The 22101-nt window shown below is 47.1% G+C and overlaps 1 protein-coding gene across 1 annotated transcript in view; it reads left to right on the top strand.

The window, feature by feature from the left end:
- The window catches only part of Itga9 (integrin subunit alpha 9), a 289069-nt gene that overhangs the window by 235916 nt on the left and 31052 nt on the right, over positions 1–22101 (top strand). Inside the window, exon 23 of the mRNA XM_021172021.2 lies at positions 3366–3473. Within this exon, the coding sequence (XP_021027680.1) occupies positions 3366–3473 (108 nt within the window). The remainder of the gene's footprint in view (positions 1–3365; positions 3474–22101) is intronic.

Below are 22101 nucleotides of genomic sequence, written 5' to 3' on the forward strand. Positions count from 1 at the left end.
AGAGATATGTTGAATCCCTGAATTTTGTTTCTCAGCCCCAGGCTTCCAGGCAGGGTTCGATCCCTCCTCTCTCCCAGGACTCCCATTCTGATGATCTTTTTTAACTGACAAATTAAAATTCCAGCTTAGCATGGTCGAGCGTGCCTGCAGTCCTAGCTTTTGGGAGTCAGGCAAAAAGATCAGGAATCCAAGGTCAGCGTGGCCCATAGAGTGGGTTCCCAGGCAGCCCGAGTGCCCAGAGAGAGAGATCCTTTCTCAAAACAGAACTGAAGGAAACAAGTCTGTAAGCTTCACTCACCCTTTTTCATTAAGGAAAAGAAATATTTAATGACACACCTCTCACACCTTGTCTGTATAAAGTGTGCAGGTCACTTTAGAGTGTTTGTAGGACTTAGAATTCCATCACCTCAAAAAAAAGAACCCACAGTTCTCAGTTAGTGGCGATATAGACATACCTTGAAAATAGTTGAAATTGGTACAGGATTGGCTCCAGACTCCTTCATTAAAGCAAACAGACCAACAAAGCAAGTCGTAAGGGGTTTTTTTAAAAACCGGTATTTATTCTGTATGGTAGCACTTAAGTGTGTAACATAGTTTCTAGAAAAACAAGACTCGTGCTTTAATTAAGTGGACTGCATTGGTCAGCTGAGCCTTGTTTTAACATTGTTGCCAGGAGAAGATGTTGCCCCAGTGAGGATGCATGCCGGCCAGCCTGGCTGTTAGCTGTGAAGGCTGCTGAATCCTGGTCCAAAGTTCTGAGGATAACAGGGACAGTTAGCTCGACAGCTGACTCTTGCCCTCATGACGAGTTTTTGAGAGGATAGAATGCTACTTGACATTCTACCTACAGGAGAAACACTTACAAAATTGAAGTCTGTCTTCTGGTATCTTCCAGGGCCTTGCTATCCAAGTTTCAGACATGTTCTAATTCCCCCAGAGTCAGTTTAACAGCTTCACCGTATCTTAGCCAGTGCATCCCATCTCAAGAAAACCCTTCTTTTAATGCCTAAGAGACAACTCCCCATCCATTAAAGTTTTGTTTTAATATGGCAGAAGTTTGTTCTTATCTCCAGGCTTCATTTCTAGACTGTCCCGCCAACCCCCTCAGCTATGTAGTGAGCTCCTGCCTGGAAGTCTCAGACTCTGCAAAGTCATCCATAACAGTTGGCATCAAGGGCTAAGAGCACTGACTGCTCTTCCAGAGGTCCTGAGTTCAATTTCCAACAACCACAAAGTGGCTCATAACCATCTGTAATGGGATCTGATACCCTCTTCTGCTGTGTCTGAAGACAGCTGCAGTGTACTCACATACATAAAAAAATAAATAAATATTAAAAAAAAAGAGTTGGCATCAACCCCATTCAGACGCCCATCACACTGATGTCTGACTTGCCACCATTGATCATAACTGTTCTCAATGGCAAACACTTTCTTGGCTTTCAGTGTACTTTCCCTGTGGTTAGTTTAATCTAGGCACAATCAAGTCTTAGTGAGTAATCGTTGGCCATTGGATGTGTCTGTAGAGAATTATCTTCATTTTAAGTGACTTGGAGAGGCCTGCCCACTCTGGGTGGTACCATTCCCTTGGTAGAGGGTCCTGGATTGTATGAGTAGAGAAAAGGAGCTACTAGCTTGTATGCGTTGGTGCATCACCCTCTGTTCTTGCCTATAGATGTTCTAATGACTAGCTGCTTGCAAATTCCTGTATCTTTAACTTTTATAAGACAATTTGCTTTAACTTGGAATGTGAACTAAAACAACCACCACCTCCCTTGATGTGTTTCTCTAAAGATAGTTTATTGAAGCAACAGGGACAGGAACAAAGACCCATCAAAGGAATCAGGCTTTGACAGCTATAGCCTTGTGAAATATAATTCTGAAACAGTAAGACTTGAATGTCAAAATCAGTCCTCCATCCACGGGCTGCAGACAGAGTGCTGTGCGCATGCGTGCAAACATGGGTCTCCTGATACACTTCACAGTGCATCCCTGTTCACAGTCTGTTTGCTTAGTTATTCATGTGTTCATCAGAGTAGCACTTTTAATTTCCTTAGAGAATGTTTCCTCTCCATTCGCAATTTAATTGAATGGTGCGAGAGACATGCCCACTGGAGCTCTTAGGTGTCCAGGTAAATGTAAGAGAGCAATAATCTTGGAAGGAATCTTCTCTTGGGAATAGATCACAACAGTGAGTAAAACATGCAGGAAAACGGGTCAGGAGAAATTGCAGGTCAATCTTGGTTACTCTGTTGCAGCACATGGGCTAGCCCAGTCTTGGTTACTCTGTTGCAGCACATGGGCTAGCNCAGTCTTGGTTACTCTNTTNCAGCACATGGGCTAGCTCAGTCTTGGTTACTCTGTTGCAGCACATGGGCTAGCTCAGTCTTAGTTACTCTCTTACAGCACATGAGCTCCAGCCCCACTTGTGGATCATTACAATGATTTTAGAATAATCTAAAATATTTTATCCCACCCCAGGCAGCCAATAATGTTCTGTTCCTATAAGTTACCCATTCTCCAAATGCCTCCTCTTAATCTATTTCTGTTCTGAGTTTGATTGGCAATCTTTGCTCTGTCACCTCATCCCTCTGGCTCTCTTTGTGGCTTCTTTCTTTCCCTTTCTTGCTTGGCTTTGAGATGACGTAGAGAAGAAAAGTGGGGTGGGGAGGAGTGTAAAGTTTTACCCTGATCTGATACAGAACTCAAGAAGAGCTATTCAGATGTCATCAAACTGCCATCAGAATGACCTAGAGAACACATGTGACAGCCCTTTGTAGGGATCAGAAAAGTTCATTTTGGGACCAGCGCCTCTGTCACTGAAGGTCATCATTATCCCAAACAATGTGCAAAGAATAAGTTTGGACCAGGCCACTGGGTCTCAAAGGTGACTCCTGGGTCCAATGTATCCTGGGAAATGTCGATGTACCACCCCCACCCATCCCACCTGTTTCGGAAACCCTGGCCCTACCCACACCACCCTCCTGTATTTAATTGTGCCCCCTAGATTGTTCTGATTTTATTCTAGAGTGCTGAGAACCCCTGAACTTCATTTTGATATCTGGGTTCCCACCAACTATCATCAATGAATGAATTTCTAGGTATGTAAAGTTAAGTACAATTTTTAGCAAGAAGAGGATATGAAGATGTTTAGTTTTGTTGGACCTCCATTATTTAGTGTTTCATTTCAAAGTCAGATCTGAGTGATGTAGCTCTATTCCAATTCAAAGCATATCTAGATAAAATAAAATCATATCCACACCATCACACTTCTGTGTATGGCTCAGTGACTCTTAAGGAATATGATGTATCACATGACCTTAAGGTCTTGTATGTCACTGACACTTGTCACATGCTTTATTCCACAGGTCTACAACATGGGTCCCAGCACTCTTCCTGGGTCATCTGTCAGCATCTCCTTCCCCAGCCGACTGTCACCTGGTGGCGCAGAGATGTTTCAGGTCCAGGACATGGTGGTGAGTCCTCCGTTTGTGTCCTATGTTGGTTCCAGCTTTGAGGTGCCTGTTTGAAATTTGTATCCACTTACCCTGGAATCTTCTCAGGAGGTTCAGGAAGTCAAGGTGTTTTCACACTTAGGAGACATACCAGGGGAACCCTGAAGAAAGACATTCGTCTCTATGTTGAGGCAATTTGGTTGATGCCACAAGACCTTGGAAGGGATGAGGAGGGATGGTTGTAAATTCATCCCCCAGGGTGGCTTGTGGTCCCTCTGGAAACTCCCAAAGACTATCTATAGTCTGTGAGTGTGTGTGTGCATTTCCTTGAGAAGAGCCTCAACATATGTAAAGATTCTCAAAGGAAACTGATACCCAGGGATTAAAGATCAATGAGGTAAGACATGCCTGATGAGGCTGAAACCCAAGTTCATGTGCAGAATATGAGGCCACCTGATCCTGTGTCACCTGTCACTGACTTTGTCTGAAGGGACACTTTATAAGCCATGTATGGTCATTGCTACATACCTGCTTGAAAGTGTACTCCGTACCTCCAAGGATTTTCTCCCATCGACTTTCATTCTTATCTTCCCAACTGCTAACGGGCTGCTAACAGGCCTGCCTTATTCTACACTTCTTCCCTGGGGCTCAGCAAGACCCAGGGACCAAAATCCATCCTGTGCTGATGACAGCACCAGTTTCTCTCCAGCCCAGACCCCTTCCGGGAATTTTGAGATCTATCAATCAACTGCATCAGTGTCTAACAGACTTAAACTCTAGTGTCACCCCTCTGGTCAGCTTGTTGTTGATGTTGTTGTTGTTGTTTACAACACAATCCCGTTGCTGGGGTAGATTATAAAGAAAGTAGGTGTATCCTGGCTTATGGTACTGACCACATCTAGGGGATATGTCTCATATAGTGAAGACCTTCATGTCAACAGTATCCCAAGGTGGTACAGATCACCATGTGACAGAAAGTTTGTGCATGTATCTTTGTGTGTGTGTGTAAGCATGTGTGTGTGTTTCTGTATGTATGTATGTGTCTGTGTGTGGACATATCTATGTGTCGGTGTGTGTCTTGTGTGTCCATGTTTGTGTGTGCATGTGTCTGTATGCATGAGTGTATGCATGTGCATGTGTGTGTGTGTTGTGTGCATGTGTGTCTGTGTGTGTGTGTGTGTGTGTGTGTGTGTGTGTGTGTGTGTGTATGTGTGTGTATGTTTCACTAGGCTCTGTTTCTCCCTTTATGTAGACACCAGCAATTGATCACAGGACCTACACCCTGGTGACTTTGCTTAATCCCAGTCACCACCAAAGGTTCCCTCTTTAAGCATTGTATACTAAGCACTGCCATATTAAAGATGGGAGATTAGCTGCCCATGTGAGCATTAGAGAACAAACCACACCCACGCCATAGCACCTTTGGCCCATTTCTCTACCTCAACAAGCAGCCAGTCTGTCCTTCAGCCCAGGGCAAGGCTGTACATCATCCAAAATTCCTCTTCTCATTCACTTCACATGCAGCATACAAGCAAACCTAACACGTGCCCTTCGTGAAAACCCCACTGTTAGCACTGTTTGTGACTTTGCTTCCAGAGCCCTAGTCTAAATGCTGCCATCTGTCACTCAGGTTGTGGTAAGTGGCACCCTCCCTGGGGTCCCTGCTTTTGCCCTTACAGCCCATCCTTGGTTGGGTCTTGACACACTTCCGTGTAAAACCTGCCCATGACTCTCTTTCCCCCATAAAGTTCTTAGCAGCTTTGCTGTCTCCTGTCACAGCCTCCTCCTGCTCAGCCTCCTCCTTCCTACCTCCTCTTCCCCAGCCTCTTCTTCCCCAGCCTCCTTGCTGTTTGCAGATGCTGTTCTACCTCTAGCACTCAGCCTTCCTCTCCTTCCCACAGGACTGCTCTCTCCCCAGATGTCCATGTAGCTGCTTCCTTCAGGTTCTATCAGTGATCCCCTTCTTCAGCCTCTGTCTTAACACTCCTCACCCCTCTTGCCTGCTCACATGTCATGTTGTCACCAAGCTGACACCCTACATCTATATTCTTATTAGGTCACTTAAGCTGCCTCCTGTCTGATCCCTCTAATATAAGGATAGGAATCTCTCTCTCTCTCTCTCTCTCTCTCTCTCTCTCTCTCTCTCTCTCTGTGTGTGTGTGTGTGTGTGTGTGTGTGTGTGTGTGTGTGTGTGAGATTCTCTCTGTCTCTCTGTGTGTCTGTCTCTTTGTGTCTATCTGTCTGTCTCTCTTTCTGTTTCTCTCCCCTCTCTCTCTCAGACCTAATGCAATGCTCAGACTATAATACAGATGTTCAGAAGACATCTGTGGAACATGAGAACAATTCCATATTCTAAAGCAGTTGCTAACTCTATGACTTCAGAGAAACACTGACAACACTCTCAACAGAGCCCCTCTGCCGGGTGACTTGATTTGTCATTGAGTGGGTGGTTTAATCTCTAGGGAGACGGAGTGTGGGGCATCCACCTCTCTCTGAACCTCTGGAAAAGAGACTCAGCAGAGTTAGCACACAGGAAAGCACAGCAAGCTGTGTTGAGAGGATCAGGAAAGCATGGGAGGGGTAGGCAGACAGCCAGAGAGATGCTCTCTGCATCATGGTTTGAAAAGTGAACCAGCAAGCCCATGGCCTAGAGCCTAAAGGACACTACCATGGGGGTGGAGGTCTGGGAAGCTTTGTGGGAAGCCGCCATGGTTTTGGCGTCAGCCTCCTCTTGGGTCACATGGGCCAGAGACTAAAACCCTGTGAGTGTTAGAAGTGCTGAGCAGGTCCTGGTCTCTGAGGGGCCTGCTCGGTTGCCTACTTACCTCATTCTATGCCATGTATGCCTGTGTGCCCTGTGCTGTGCCCTTGTCTGTGGGCCCTGCTGAGCCCACACAAGACAATCCCCCACTAGTGCGTACCAATGGGGTAACAGTGCCTGACCTTAGCTTGAGCTCAGCAAGGCACACATCCTATCTTCTTGCTTTTTACCTTTGGTGCTGATGATTGAACCCATGCAAAGCACATTTTACCTCTGAACTGCCCCCACTCCTCTCCTTCCTAGCTGTTATTAACTATAGTAACCAAAGCCTTGCCTTGGCCTCAATAGCTGGACAAATAGTGTTTTCATTCTATTCTATACAGCACAACAGTGTTCTGTAAGAGCTGATCACGTGAACAGCTATATTATATATGTTTTATATATATATATATATATATACACACACATATATATGTCATACATACAATATATATGTTATAAGGAGAGACAAGCCCCCCCCCCATGAACAGAAGTAACTATGGACCAAATCAGAGCTTTAAATCATGTGAATATTCAAGGCATTTAAGAGCCATGTGATATGTACTCTTTTTCATTTTTCCTGATCTATTATCCATGCATATGTGTTAGGTTTTCCCCAGGGTTTTCAGAGCAGCTTCTCTGGTGTCTATCTGGTGATCCTGAAACTCCCAAGAAGAAAGAGGAGCTGGCTTCTGGGTTTTGAGTTCTCGGAAGCAAACCCTTCAGGGATTTTTCAAAACCATATTTAGGGCATGGTCAGTCACAGAATTCTCAGTGGCTAACCCCAGTGAAAAGACCAGCCATGAGCATTATTAGCATGAGATAGGCCAGCAATTCCCAGACAGCAAATGTTGAGGCACTGTGTTCCTGTGAAGAGCCTTCACAGTGTGACTGGTGAGGAGTCTGGAGATAGTCACGTGGGCCGTATGATGCAGCAGTGAACAAGGATTCCAGACCCTTGTCTCAGAAGCCTGCAGCTAGCTCACCCTTGCTTAAGGGCCCCTGTTTTCTCAAAGTGAAGGTAGTCTGCAGCCCAACCCAGCCCTCTCTTGCTCTGTGGAGCCTGAGACCCCTCAGCAGGTCAGTTGTGACTAGCTAAGCTCATGATGTTTCTACCGCATCCTTCACGACTTTGAATGGAATACGGATTTCATTCAAGGCACTCTGGTAGTCTTCTAGTTTCCTTTCGGCTCCTGGGATAAAAACAACCCGACTAAAAGCAACTTGGGTAGAAGAATGGGTTTATACTTCCAGGTCACAGTCTATCACTGAGGACATTCAGGATATGAAGTCAAGCAAGGACCTTGAAATAGAAACCATGCAGAAATGCTGCTTGCTGGCTCACACCCAGATTCACACTTACCTAGCTTTCTTATGCAGCCCAGGACCAGCATTTCTGGAATGGTGCTGCCCACATTGAGCTGGAGCCTCTTGCACCAATTACTAATTGGGACAGTCCCCCATACACTGTACAATCCCTAACTGAGACTCCCTTCTCAATCACTCCAGGCTGCATCTAGTTACAATTAAAGCTAAGAGGACCATTAGCTTAGTACTAATTACCTCTTAGGAGTACACTTCTTAGGAGTGTTCATTAGTAAAGCCTCCAAGACCCTGTGTGCCTTCTAGAAGACTTGCATCAAGCACACAACCTCCTGCAGAAGGAGAGGACATGGAAAGGGAAAGAAGAAGAAGAAGAAGAAGAAGAAGAAGAAGAAGAAGAAGAAGAAGAAGAAGAAGAAGAAGAGGGGGAGGGGAGGGGGGAGGAGGAGAAGGAGGAGGAGGCAGAAGAGGAGAAGAAGAACAAGAACAAGAAAAACAAGAACAAAAAGAAGAAGAACAACAAGGGCAAAGATGGCTCCCAAAGGTGGGAAGTTGTATACAGACCATTCAGCAAATGATGTAAAGGGATTTGGGAAGAAGTCACAGAAAACTTGAACAATGCAGAAAAAAAGAAAATGAATTCAAGCTATATGGTTAGTTTTTTCTTTTAAAAGCATGAAAAAAAGTACTGAATATTCTCATAGCCTTTGGATGGGAAGCCGATCTCCTAAGCCAGTCACAAATCCCTGAAGAAAGGACTGACAGATGTATCGGTCACTTTTCTTTTGTGATAAAGCCATGGCCAAAGGCAACTTAAGGAAGAAAGAACTTATTTGGGCTCCAAATTTTAGTGTCCATAATGGGGCAGCAGGCAGGGGAGCAGGAAGCTGACTCATCATATCCTCAACTGCAAACCCAGAGCAGAGAGAACAGGACTGGAGCAAGGCTGCAGACTGGCAAAGCCGCCAAGTCTGCGCCAGCAACGGAGGCGAGTGCTCAAATACCTGAACCCTCGAGAGACACTTCTCATTCAGATACAATGTGTAAAGATGATAAGCTTTTGTAGCATCAAAATACTTCACGGACAAAGCTCAAAAGTGTTTGGGAAAAGATAATTGCAACATAGGGAAGTGACCTATTATTTGTTTTTTCAAAGTAACAAGGAAAAGCCAGAAAATCCACAGGAGAAGTTTAAGTGGGAAATGAGCAAACCCAGCCTCCCTGTAATGAGAGCATCGCAAGCTAACAATGAGGTTAATCTTTGAACACATTGTTGGCTAAGATCAAGAACAATGAGTGTGTCCACAAATACTGCAGGTATAAAAGACAGAAAGAAAGGGAAACTGTCAGAATTTAAACATGAGTCCTAACCCCACACTTCTGGGAATCTGTTCCAAGAGACTGTAATCTACTCAGCAAAAAGTCTCCACTTTCAGAGAGATTTGCATTATCACGGTCTCAGCATCACCACCGGCCTTTCCTATTCTGATGAAGCAGAAGGAGACCTCATATATTCCATCCCAGTTCTGAGAGGGGGCTGTTAGAGTCAAGATAACAATAAATACTAAATTTATATTATTAGGAACTTATCACAAGCTGGGGGGATGGCTTGGAAAAGAGAGGGACATCCAAGGTCTGAGTTCATAAGAACCTGGGTTGGTAGTCACTCTTGACCACTGGACCACACAGCCACCTGCCAGGCCTCATGACATCATTCTGTCTGCCAATCACGATGTCACCCAGCTGCAGCAACACCACCTAGAAGACAGACTCCAGCCACACCTGGACTTCTGACTCCAAATCTACACTCGGACAAGCCCTGCATGGTTCACGTGCACGCCCCTGTTTGAGAAGCCCTGACCACATTATCATATTTCCTCCCGTGTGCTTCCGTGTTCCTGTCGGTCACAGTTCCCTGTCTGATGACAGTTGTTGCTATATTTGGCTGTCAGGAGGATTTGGTTTTAAGCATGAATGACATGTCCTGTCATTCAACGAGTGCTTTATACCCAGCACATGTCAAGGGCTGGGTTACGACAGAGAATAAAAGACAGAAAGACAGAGCTGTAATCATTGCCAGCCTGAGTGTAGCTTACCTTCTGGTGAGAGAAGACAAAAATAAGGAAAACCCACAGAGCATCACTTGTGCTAATGCTACAGAGACAAACTGAGGAGGTAGAAGATGGCCGGGAGACAGGGAGGGTGGTCAGCAACATCTCTGTGTCTTCCTATCAGGGCAGGGAACAAAGCATCCCTGGGAAAATATGGAAGGAGATCTTTCTGCTTGGTGGCCTTGATGTATTTACAAATGATCTGTCTGCCTTATCATTACTTGGCTTGATTTTTCTCCCTAAAAGTACCAGCTCCCAACCCTCGAGGCTACTCCTGCGTGGCGTTCAGATCCAACTCCCAGAAGTCTATGTATGTTCGCTCATGAAGGCTCACGCTGGAGTTCCCTATCATCACGAATCACTCACTGTTCTGTCAGTGGCTATCCACGGTGACATTGAAAAGTCCTGGGTTTTAGGATTTCGCTGTCCTCTGATGCTAATTGCAACAAGAAGCCTCCTTTGCAGCAGGCTTCCAGGAAGTTGAGGCTTACCTTGCACACCAGCTGTGCCTGGTGTGTTCATGTACCAGCAGATACCACAAATCAGTACTGAGAGGCTTGGTTCTGCCTTAATCTCTGATACTGTACCCAGCATGGACTCATGCTGCTTCTCCTCCCTCAGCTTTCCTCAGGAGGAACTCAATGGCTTGTCCTAATCCTGGGTGAGAGGGTCTTCCTAGGGAGAACACTAGGCTTAAGCGCCCCCTGCCCCCAGCAGTGAGAGATGGATTTACTGCCCAGAGTGGCTTGGGGGACTACATGATCTCGCTCTCTATCTTCGGGCAGAATGTGGTCAAGATGTCTTTTCAGTACAACAGAACCATATTTCAAGCAAGTTCTCTCTGCTAAGCCATCGCAGCATCCCTCAAATCCCACTGTTATGACTAGCCTTGGTCTCTCAAGCTCATTTCCCTCCTGACCTTTTCTTAGCTAAAATGGAAAACAGTTGCCTCGTTCCCTCGCAGAGAAGTTGAGCTATTGCCTAATCACCCTCACCCCCCTTCTTTTCCAAAAAAAAAAAAAAAGAGACGAGAACTATTTTCTCTCTTTCCTATCCTGGGGCATTGCCTTCATTTTCTCCGTGGGCTCCAAAAAGTAAGAGCAAAAATTCAGAACGAACCGGCATGCGCTGTGATTTCTGCTCGGTCTCTCCCACCAGGAGTCATCATTGCTCCAACGATGAGAACCTTCTGTGCAGTTGGAGAACTTCATCCGGCCGTGTTTGCCTCTCTGTGTAATTCCAAGACACTCTTGAGGGTCTCTGTAAAAAGATCAAACAGGAGGGTCCAGTGATAGACCCTTGCGATTCTGACGCTAGGGAGGCAAAGACAGGAAGATCTCTGGGGTGTGCTAGCCAGCCAGTCTAGCCTAACTGGATAGCTCCAGATTTAGTAAGAGACTTTAGTATCTCAAGAAAATACGGTAGGGACTGATTGAGGAAGTTACTTAACATCAACCTTGAGCCTACATGCACACACATACACACACACACATATACACATACACACACACATACACACACATACACACACACATATACACACACATACACACATATACACACACATACACATACACACACACATACACACACATACACACACATACACAAACACATATACACACACATACACACATACACATACACTCACACATACACACACACACATACACACACACATACACACATACATACACACATACACACACATATACACACACATACATACACACACATATACACACACATACACACATACACACACACATACATACACACACATACACTCACACATACATACACACAATGCATACACTCATACACACACAGACACACCAACAAGAAGGTTGTATTGGGACAACTACAAGGTCTGAAATCCTCCATACATATCCCAAACATATTGTCTGGCCATATTGTTCACTAACCCACCCCGACTTCCCTCTGACTTACCTTTCAGCCCACTGACCCTTTAAGGCTGCTGAGCAAGCCACCGTGTACTTCCCTTGGCCCCTTTCCTTGCTCACAGCTCCTTCTCCTTTTCTGCTCATCACCCCCCACCCCCGCCCCATATCCAGTTCCCAGGCCATCTCTTCCATCATTCCTTCCTGGGTTTCATATAGACGATGCTTCAGAATGTAGATCCTAGTCCAGGGCCTGCACTCTCAGGGAGTCTGCCCAGGCCACCAGCCCCGAATCTGTGAACCCCACTCTTGGTTCCATTTCACGGTGGCATTTCCTTTCCAGATTTGTCACTCACTAAAGTCAGTATACTTAATGTCTGTCACCTCCTCACAGGAGAACCAAACGTCACAAGAGCAAAGGACATGGCCCTGTGCTCTGTATATGTCCACACTCAGTGCCCGGGTGAAAATATAAACTAGGAGAAATAAAAATTCCACTGCCCACATCAGCTACACCGCCACCAGATATAATTCCTTCTGCCATGGGCTTGGAAGATAGATCCTTAGCTATCAATAAACTCTACAATGTATCTACAGGGTGCTCCTTATGTACAAAAAGATCTGAAAATTTTGTAGTCACTGGGAATCCCCACATAGAGCCAATTTTGAAAAAACGCCACTCATGCACCAGCAAAAATTGCCTTCATTTCCATCTGAGAATCAAAAAGAAGGTGATATTTTCAAATCAGACAGAACTGCCTACACTGCCAAAAGCTTCAATGAGAAATCCACAAACTTTGAGAATGGTTGTTATGGAATCATATTTCTTCATACCTCACTCCTTACACACCACTGATCTTGTCAATAGCTTTAAACCACTTTCTTTTCTTCTTTATGTACATGTATAGAGGTGAGCCACATAGTAAAGTTTCATAAATAAGTCAGGGTAAGATCTGGGTTTTTTTTTTTTCTCAACAAGAGCCAAATACTTTAAAAAGAGGGGGAAATGTTTGCCTGAATTCTGCAGTTAAAGAGAGATTATTGAATTGTGGAGTGATAGTTGCATTTCTGGGCACTTGATCTAGGTGATCAAGACAAAATTGTGTGTCCCTGAGCTGTGTCTGTACACCATTCACATGCTCTGGAAGGTAGTGACAAGCCAGCCAGGGCTGTGTGGACATCATTCAAGCCAGAGTCTGACCTCTGAGCTATGTGGATATCAAGAGTAAATCAAGCCAGCAGTGCCATCTCCTAGCTGACTGAGGGCACCCATTCTTATCACTTGGAGCCTGAATGTATTGTGTCCCAGCTGCCGTGACTCCTCGCTGCCATTGGGTGGGCCAGTTGGAATGCAGCTTACACGCATGGTGCTTTCTGGCCCCCAACATGAATAGGCCTTAAAAGTGAGAGCTAACCGGTCAGCTTCCCTTCAGCCCTTAAAACAAACATGACCCCCAGCCTTGCTGGTGTGGGCATAATGGGATGTTAAAGAAGTCCATAGCACAAATTAACAGAGCTCATCAGCCACTGCCGAGAAACACGTGGTTCTCATTTAACCTGCTGAGGCCAAACTGAGTGTGCCTCAGAAACATAAAAAATGGGGGCCAGCTTTCTCACATGCACCCCAAATTCCTTCTGACCATAAGGCATTGACTTGGCATTACCAGTCCCTAAGAAGTAGTTTGGTCTCCCTGGCCACTGGGGTCCCACCCTTTGCCTCTTCTTAAATTTCCTGGACCCTAGACCTGAGGCACACTTCAGACTTCCCTGAGGTCCTTGAAACCTGAGACCCAGGGAATCCACTAGCAGCTTCATTTTACAATGCTCTAGTGTGCACACACCGCCAAAAAGCAATCTAAGAGGATAGATAGAGCGTGGTGGGTAGAGATGCCATTGGGATGGCTACAGACCTTTTGATAGAAGGATGATTCTCAAATAATGTGCCTGACGGGTGCAGAGTGAATTCTGCAAATCCACATGGACCTGAACTTTGTTCTTCACTGTAGCAGGATCCAAGAGCCAAAACTAGAACTTAAACAAACTAATAAAATTCCAAGGTCTGTGCTGTGTCCCAGTGGGTGGGGGTGGGGTGGCTTGACAGGTTCATTCATTATCCAAATCAGTAGACCATCGCACCTCCAGAGCGTCTCACCATCTGGGGAAGGCGAGCATCTTGGGCCTGCATGTCAAGTGCTCAGATAACATATTTACGCCTCCATCTCTCACTGCGACAATCCAGCCACATCTGGAAATTCTTCGCTGTCACTTCATCTCCAAAACTGCTTCCCTTCCATATCACTCTAGCTCTGGTAAAGGCCATCCATGCCTGCGAAATGGGCCTCTCTGGGGCCCGCCTTTCTCTGATTACATGGAAATGAAATTCTCTTTTATGGAAAGCCTGATGTGGCCTGCACTCTTGACTCCCTGGCATATTGGCTGATTACCCCCAAAGGGGAGAAAAAGGGGCCCAGGGCTGAGGGTGAAAGCCTTGTGTCAGCCATCCCTAGAGCTGGTGGAAACACAAGCATTCCTCTATAGCATAAGCTCGGGCAGGCTCACAGGAGACGCCACACCCTGCTTCCTGGAGTGTTGATATCACGGCTTCATTTCTCCCCTGTCTCTGTCTTTGGTCTCAGTAACCTCCTGACCTTTCAGACAGAACCCAGCTTTCCTCCGTGTGACGAGAAGCAGCTGCACAAAAATATATTTTCTTTAGGAGATAGTTTTCAATTAGAAAGAAGGCGTCAAAGCCAAAGCTACAACGTCTTCAGGATTTTACATTTACTCTCTTGGTACAGTGAATTGGTCAAGGTTCCTGTCACCGAACCACATACACAATTAAGTAAAAGAATACAGTATGCTCAGTGTCATTTTCTTTCTAGAATTAAAGGACCTACGCTGTCCTGGTGGCCGTGCTCCGTCCCCAGCTCTGCAGATCTCAAGGGAGCTGTTACTGTGAACAGATGTTTTGTGCCTTTGTTTCTCCTTTCCATTTCAACAACAAAACTCTCTAGCTGAGGTCCTTACTGATATGAAAAAATGGCGCATTGGGAGGTGGGGACTAAACATAGCTCTAGCCTTCTCTGTGCTTACCTCACGGAGCTTGGGATGATGGGAAAGGGTTTCCCCTTTGGAATTCTATTTGTGTGTTGGAACCTCTGGCTACATGTAGAAATAAACATGAGAACTTGGGGCTGGAGATGTGGTACCATCAGTGAAGTGCTAGGCACACAAGCGTGAGCAACACCTACCAGGCATGGCAGTGTGCACCAGTAATCCCAGAACTAGGTGGGCAGAGACAAGAGAATCCCTGGAGCATGCTGGCCAATTCATCCTAACTGAACCAGTGAGCTTCGCTGACATGCTGCCTCTAAAGAATAAGGAGGGAAAATGACTGAGGAAGACACGCGGCCTTGACCTCTGCTGTGTGGGCTCTCACACACATACATGTGCACACACACTGACACACATGTACATGTACACACAAAAAGAGAGGCAGACAGACAGACAGAGAGGTATCACAAGCCAAACTGACAGGCAGAGAGTCCTCCACAACGTGTAAGAATTCTTCCCTCTTTAGGAGGACACGCCCACAGACACCTCCAGGAGCTCTCTGCTGTCTTTAAATGGTGGGTCATTGACACCCAGCAGCTGTGTTCTCAGCCTTTCAAAGCGTGGATCACATAAAGCTAGGTGCATCACAGCTGAGGACTCACCGGGACTGTTATTTCCATTTCAGGCCTTGTATTAGGCAGCCCCACCCCTGCTGGACACGCAGAACAAATCAGGAGTGACTTAGAGCGTCTGCCTCTCTGTGGGTCAGAAGCACCACAGGCTTGAAGTGGATGCTGAACATGCAACCCTTCCTCTGCTTTAGGAAAATCACGTCATCTGCCCGTCCGTCAGACAATACCAAGAGACACCTGGTAGCCATTCACAGCCATGTAACTTAATACAAGATATTAAAAATGGGAGGCGACCAGGAATGTAAATGTAGTTCACATTTCGCTGAATGGAACAGAATGGAATTGGCTCATTTATATTAGGACAGGTACAGTTAACCAAGTGGTATCAGGTCTCAGGCATTTTAATGAGTCCCGAAATGAACCTCCCAACAACTGCTGTGGAACCACAGCGAGCAAGCGCCCTACGGTGGAATGGGGATCGCCCTGTCTTCTGACCGCTCCACTCCCAGAGTAGGTAGTTGGTAATTGAATTAGCAGAGCTGGCATTCACAACATTCTCTTGGTATCCCATCTCAAAGGGCGTGTGAATTCAGAGAATTCAGAAGGGCCCAGCAGCTAAATCTCAGGCCCAGTCATGTTTACCCACTTGCCATCAGCTGTGCTTAGGTAACGTGATACATAAAAGTGGCCCAGGGAAATGACAGGGAGCAGAATGTCGGCTGACAGAGAAACAGGAGTTAACAGGAAACACATGGTCTTGACACAAATGAACCTGTGCTGCTTCACCCGTCGGCTCTGGGCTAGTTTCAAGTCAACTTCCCCCAAGGGCTGCATGGAGGGAGACTCCAAGCAGGGCTCCTGAGTGGCGCAGAGTTAGTTCAGGTTTCCGCTTACCTGTCTCAGACTGTGCACCAGAGGCGTGGAGCCAGGCAAATTTTGATGATCTTCTCTGTAAATGTCCAGCCAGTGGGGAGTGATCAGGAGAGTGGGCCAAAGCTGATTAAAGAGCCATCCAGGCCTCAGATATGCTGTTAAAATAGAAGTCAGGAGCAGCGGGACACATTCAGGAGGCAGGAGCAGGTGGGTCTTTGTGAGTTCAAAGCCAGTCTGGTCTACACAGTGAGTTCTAAGCCAGCCAAAGATATGTAGAGGCAAAGAAAGAAAAGAAAGTGCTAAGAATACCACAGGCCTGAGTAGAGTTGGTTCCTTGGTTCTGTGGCAGGTTAATCCACCCACCTCAAACCTCACATCCTCTTCCTGGGTTCTGAGACTTCGCTGGTTCCCCCCATCCTTCTGCAGAAACACCCTACTCCTAAGATTTGCTTACAAGACACTTGCTTTGTTGTGTAAAATGGATAACAAAGTATGGAGCAGAGGTTCATGTGGCAGGTGGTATAGGAAGCCACAAAGTCAAGGGGTGTGGTGCTGGCACCTCACTGTGCTTGTCCAAGGTTGAACTCAAGGCCACAGTATGCACCTTCAGGCTTTGCTTTTCCTTGCTCTCTGGATTCCGTGCCCCCTCCTCAAGATCTGGGGGAGGCCTGGTAGCTCCCCTGAATCGGGAACACTTCAAGGCTGTAGTGGTCAGGGTGTGTGAAACCAGCTGTTAGGTCGCCATCTGTAGAGCCTGGGTGTTCGGCAGGAAGTGTGGCAGGGATTCTCGCTCCCTAGCCTTGCAGAGCTACAGGCAGAGGTTGCAAAGTTTGGGTGACAGCTAGAGACCTGGTGTCATTGTGTGCCCAGAACACCTCTGATGTCTGTCTCTCTTGTCTGTCTGTCTGTCTGTCTCTTATATCCAGTCAACTCCCCAACTCCACCCTCAGTCCATTTTAACAGTGGAGTATTATTCAGCCCTAACAAAAAATGTCACCCTGTCATTTGTGGCAACATGGGTGAAACCGGAGGACATTACATCAGGTGAAGTTAACCAGACATAGAATAAAAATACACGTGTTCTCAACAAGCAGCAACTAGAAAAGGTGACCTCACAGTCACATGTCAGACAGTGTCCACCAGAGCCAGGGATGGGTGGGAAAAGGGGGCTTGGTGGGCGGGGGAGGGGGGAATGGTTTAATACGGATGAGGTGCAGTGAAGAAGCTAACAGAGAAGGTGCTGAATATCCCGATACAGACAGACAGACAGACAGACATCCAAGGCGATAGATGCTCCGGGTACAGGATGGTATCCTTATACACTGCATTTACGTTCTGAAAACTCACAGCAGGGTGGGCAGTGCTAGAGAGGAACACTTGATGCTTGGCAGGAGAATCAATTTCAGTTCCTGTATACAGACTGGGTGGCTTACAACTCTCAGTGTTTATAACTCCACTTCCAGGGGATGATGCCCTCTTCTGGCCTTCCTAACTGTGTATGTGTTTGCGCGTGTGTGCGCATACAAGTGCACAAACACACATGCACGTACAATATTAAAAAACCTTTAGTAAGAAAACTCACACTATGCTCACAAATCCATAGGGTTTTTTTATATCTCATTTAAAACATTTTGTCAAGCCCCACCCCCACCCCCCACCCCCCCNCCCCACCCCCCACCCCCCGTTTAGACAGTCTCCATCCTGATGGCAGTACTCACTACACAAGGTGTTGTGAGCATCCAACGTTATGTCTTACCGGATAGCACAGAAGTGTTGCAAGGGTCCCGTGTCAGTTCCACCTGTTAGAATACTGCCTCGTGGAAACTAGAGTTATCTTTTACATCTGAACTCTGCCTAGAGAGGGCCCACAAACAACTCCACCCGGCTCCCAAGGAGATGGGCTTGAGAGGTGGAGCTAGAAAAACAAGCTTAGGGTGATGGTGCCAGTAACCCCAGTCAGTGTCTGGAGGCTGGAGTAGGAGGGCTATAAGCAATCCAAGGCTAGCCCAACAGCACACAGCTTCTCCGGGTCAATAACGGACACCGCGATCCTGAGCCTTACACGTGGGAACATCCTGGTTCCTCTGACCCCTGTTTCTGACCATAGCCTACGGGACCATCTCTTTCTCACCTGGGGACAGAGGCTGGTAGTGTCCAAAGGAAAAGTCAGTTTTCCTTGACAGTGACATTACCAGGACAAGAGCTACAGTTCAGGCTTCAAACCCCATGACTCATGAGGTAAGGCCACTTAGAGAAGATGGAACACTATCCTCTGACACCTTAGCTGCATCCAGCCACTACCCCAGGATGACTGTCCTGCCACAAGATGTCCATGTCATCTTGGGCTCCACAGTGTGGGCTTCCGACAGTCTCCCACACCACCACCCTCTTTTGGTTTCACCTTACACAGTGTTTTCTTTGGGGTCCGGTTTGGAGAGGGCAGATAACAACAGAACACCCTCAATAACTATGCTGGCAGAATCCGGCCTCAACAATGTGCCCCGTGCCCTCCCGTCCCTGGTTGTGGACTTAGTAAGTTCTTTTGTGCAGATTCCAATAGCCACGGGCCTCCCTCAACTCCCAGGGGTCCTGCGGAGAACCAGCCCTGTCGTGGGAAGCATTTGGGCTCCAGCTGTCTGGGAAAGTATGAGAGTGAGTGGGCAGAGGCCGCAGGGCCCCCAGCCAGCTGAAGATGGGGCTGTTGAACAAGGGCAATGTGGTGTTTGGTGGGACATGGGAAGAAGCCTTTATTTCCTCATGATTTTGAGCAAAGATGATTAAAGCCAAGTTGAGGAGTATTCTAGTTTGCTTTATTTTGCTTCAATAAACATCCATAGCCAAAAGCAACTTGGGGAAGAAAGGGTTTATATGACTTACAGCATAAAGTCCATCGTGCAGGAAGCCAAGGCAGGAACCTGGAGGCAGGAACTGATGCAGAGGCCATGGAGAAATCCTGTTACTAGCTTCCTAGCCAGGGCTCACTCAGCCTGATTTTTTTATAGCACCCAGGGCTATGAGCCCTCCCACATTTACCACTAATAAAGATAATTCCCCATGGGCTTCCCCAAGGCTGATCCAGAGGGGGGGTTTTGTTTTGTCTTGTTTCAACAACTGAAGTTCTCTAGACAAAATTAACCAGCCCGGAGGGTAGGGTTTTAGCCATCGCTTATCTACAGAATGGAAGATGAGGACCCCTGGCTGGGAACATGGTTCCATGAGTAACAATGCCAGCTATGAAGCCTGGTGACCTGAGTTTGGTTCCCAGGACCCACATGGTAGAAAAGAACTGACCCTGACCTTCACACATGTGCCATGGCATGCATGCCTCCCTCCATTCACACAGACACAAGATGCTCTGTAGAAGCTGCACATATGGTCCTGAAGTGTGTGATCAGCTCCTAGAAGTAGCCATGTAGGCCACTGTACTAATTCTATGGATAAGAAAACCGAGGCCCGGGAGACTCAAATTGTCATGGTTGTGAAGAGGTGGAGCTGGGCTGCAGCAGGCACCACAGAGTATTCAAGAGTGTAACCAGGCATGGTGGCACACACCTTTATTCCCAGCCCTTGGGAGGCAGAGGCAGGCAAATCTCTGAGTTCTTGGCCAGCCTGGTCTACAGAGTGAGTTCCAGAACAGCCAGGGCTACACAGAGAAACCCTGTCTCAAAAACAGCCCAGAAAAGTCCATGGCGTTGGAGAGACAGCTCAGAGGGTTAATGGGCTCACCTTACAAACATGAAGACTTTCATTCAAACACCAACACCCACATTAAAAGGCTAGGGGCCAGGGCTCACGTTTGTAACCCTAGTGCTGGAGAGCTGGGAACAGGAAGATCCTTAGGGGTCACCAGCCAGGCTATCTAGTCTATTTGGTAAGCTCCAGGCCATGGAGACCATCTCAGAGAAGGAAGATGGTATCTCTGGAGCTGACACTCGAGGTTGTCCTCCTGTCTCTGTGTTGGCATGTGCCCATACACACAAACTTGGACACACATTTTTAAAAGTATATCACATGATTCACCACAGTCAAGTTATAGGTGCTCATCAGTAGAGGTATAGGCGATGTAGTGGATAGACACAGTAAGGCTTGTTCAACCATAGAGAGAAATGAACTTTGTCAGACACAGGACAAGGGTGGAATAGGAGACCATCATGTTCAATGAAATAAGAGGGGAGGGGACAGAGCACAAGAGTGGTGTGTGGGATAGCCTCTGCTCCCTGGGTTCCTCTTACTGGGTTAGGCTGCTGATAACAGCCAACCACGGAACCTTGGGTCCTTATCTGACAGCCAAGGCCAAGGACTCCCTGATCTGGGAACTGCTTTCCAAAAACAACATTCCAGGGAACTCGGTTCCCCTTCCAGGCCCAGAGACAGCACAGAGTGACCTGACCTCCCCGCCTGCAGGCGCTCATACCTCCCCTGGGCTGTCCAGTGGTCAGCTTTTTGTTGGGGGCTGAGAGGAGACAGTGCCAAAATGGGTCACCATGAAGAATTCTGGGTAAAAAAAGGGCGGATGGTTGTCCTCCTCCCTGACCCCACCACAGTCCGTCCTTGACCCCTGGACCTAGTGCTAGGGGGTGTGTATGGTGCGTGGCCCACTCTCAAGAACACCTCTGTCTGCACGCCTGCCTTCTTCTTCTTATCTCCTTGTACCTCCATCTTTAAGATGGCTCCAGTTGTGAAGCAAATGTTTAAGTGTGAATGGCCCTCAGAGCTGATCCTAGACGTGACCTGTTCATCCTCTCAGAGGAGTGCCTCCCTGCTGTGACCCTGGTCAGGGACTGAGTGGCTGAATTTTAGCTGCACCAGATCAGACACCCTAGAGACCCTGGGAGCCTTCAGTCTCCTGATGAAGCAGGACCACCCTGAGCCTCCCAGAAAAGTGGGTTATTTCCTGATTAAAATGATTCTTGTATAACCACAGTCAGGAGCGCAGTGGCCAAGGTTTTCATCCACTACCGACTTCAGCTTCTGCTTCCTGCCCCACATTCCACTGGGGCCAGCCTGTCATAAGGCATCAGATGCCCTGACCATCACTTCCCTGTACACACACCACCCCAGAGACGCCCTGTGGAAGAAGAAATTAGTTCTGGCTGTGACTCTGCCCACCAAGACCTGGCCGTTTCTCACACATATTGCTGCTGCTCCTGGCCTCTGCCCCTCTCTTCTGGCACCTACGGCCAGGTATCACCACCATCTTCTCAAACTGGGGGCTCTTGAGCAAGACCAACTAGGGTGGGTTGGCAACCAGGTTTCTCCCCCTGCCTGGAAAGCCAGAACACCAGTTTTCAGAATGCTGAGGAACTCTTGGTCTGCCTCTGACTTCAGTGAGAGTCAGCGTGTCTGTCCTACAAGTTCCGAGGCTCTCTCGGTACCAACTGGGGGTGTGGTATGATGGCCAAGCCTTGGGGAGGTAGGGGTCTTCACTGGAGCTTCTGTGCAAAAGACTGTCTTCTCTGGGCCTGTCAGTATTGTCCCCTCAAGGGACAAGCCAGGGAAGGGGAATCCCACATGCATGAGAATGAAAGGAGATAGACAATCTGAGAGCAAGAGCTCACAAAACCAAACCTCAGGTACCCACCATGTGGTTGATACTACAGTTGGAATAGGAATGAAGACCCAGAGCAATTCTCTCAAAAACAGCTCCTAAGGGGTTTTACAGCATCCTGGTGTGCTCCACAGAACCTTAGAAACTTCCAACAGTGGGTCATACATGAGGCCCACTTATAAGCTTGGACAGACCTAAGGTCCCAGAAGGCCTGGGCTCCAGACCAGGGCTTTTGACTCTGTTAGCACATGATTTGAATTTCTTTTTGCCTCCTAAACGCCTGTCTGAAAGGAGTGATGTAAATGAGCTTTGAAATCAGGAAGCAGAAGGTTTAAGCTGTTCCTCAAATCTCATTTGCATGCTGTGGTCATCTCAGCTCAGTTTATTGAAGAACTTAATAGCCACAT

Source organism: Mus caroli, chromosome 9 (assembly GCF_900094665.2).
Source record: "Mus caroli chromosome 9, CAROLI_EIJ_v1.1, whole genome shotgun sequence".
Taxonomy (NCBI): Eukaryota; Metazoa; Chordata; class Mammalia; order Rodentia; family Muridae; genus Mus; species Mus caroli.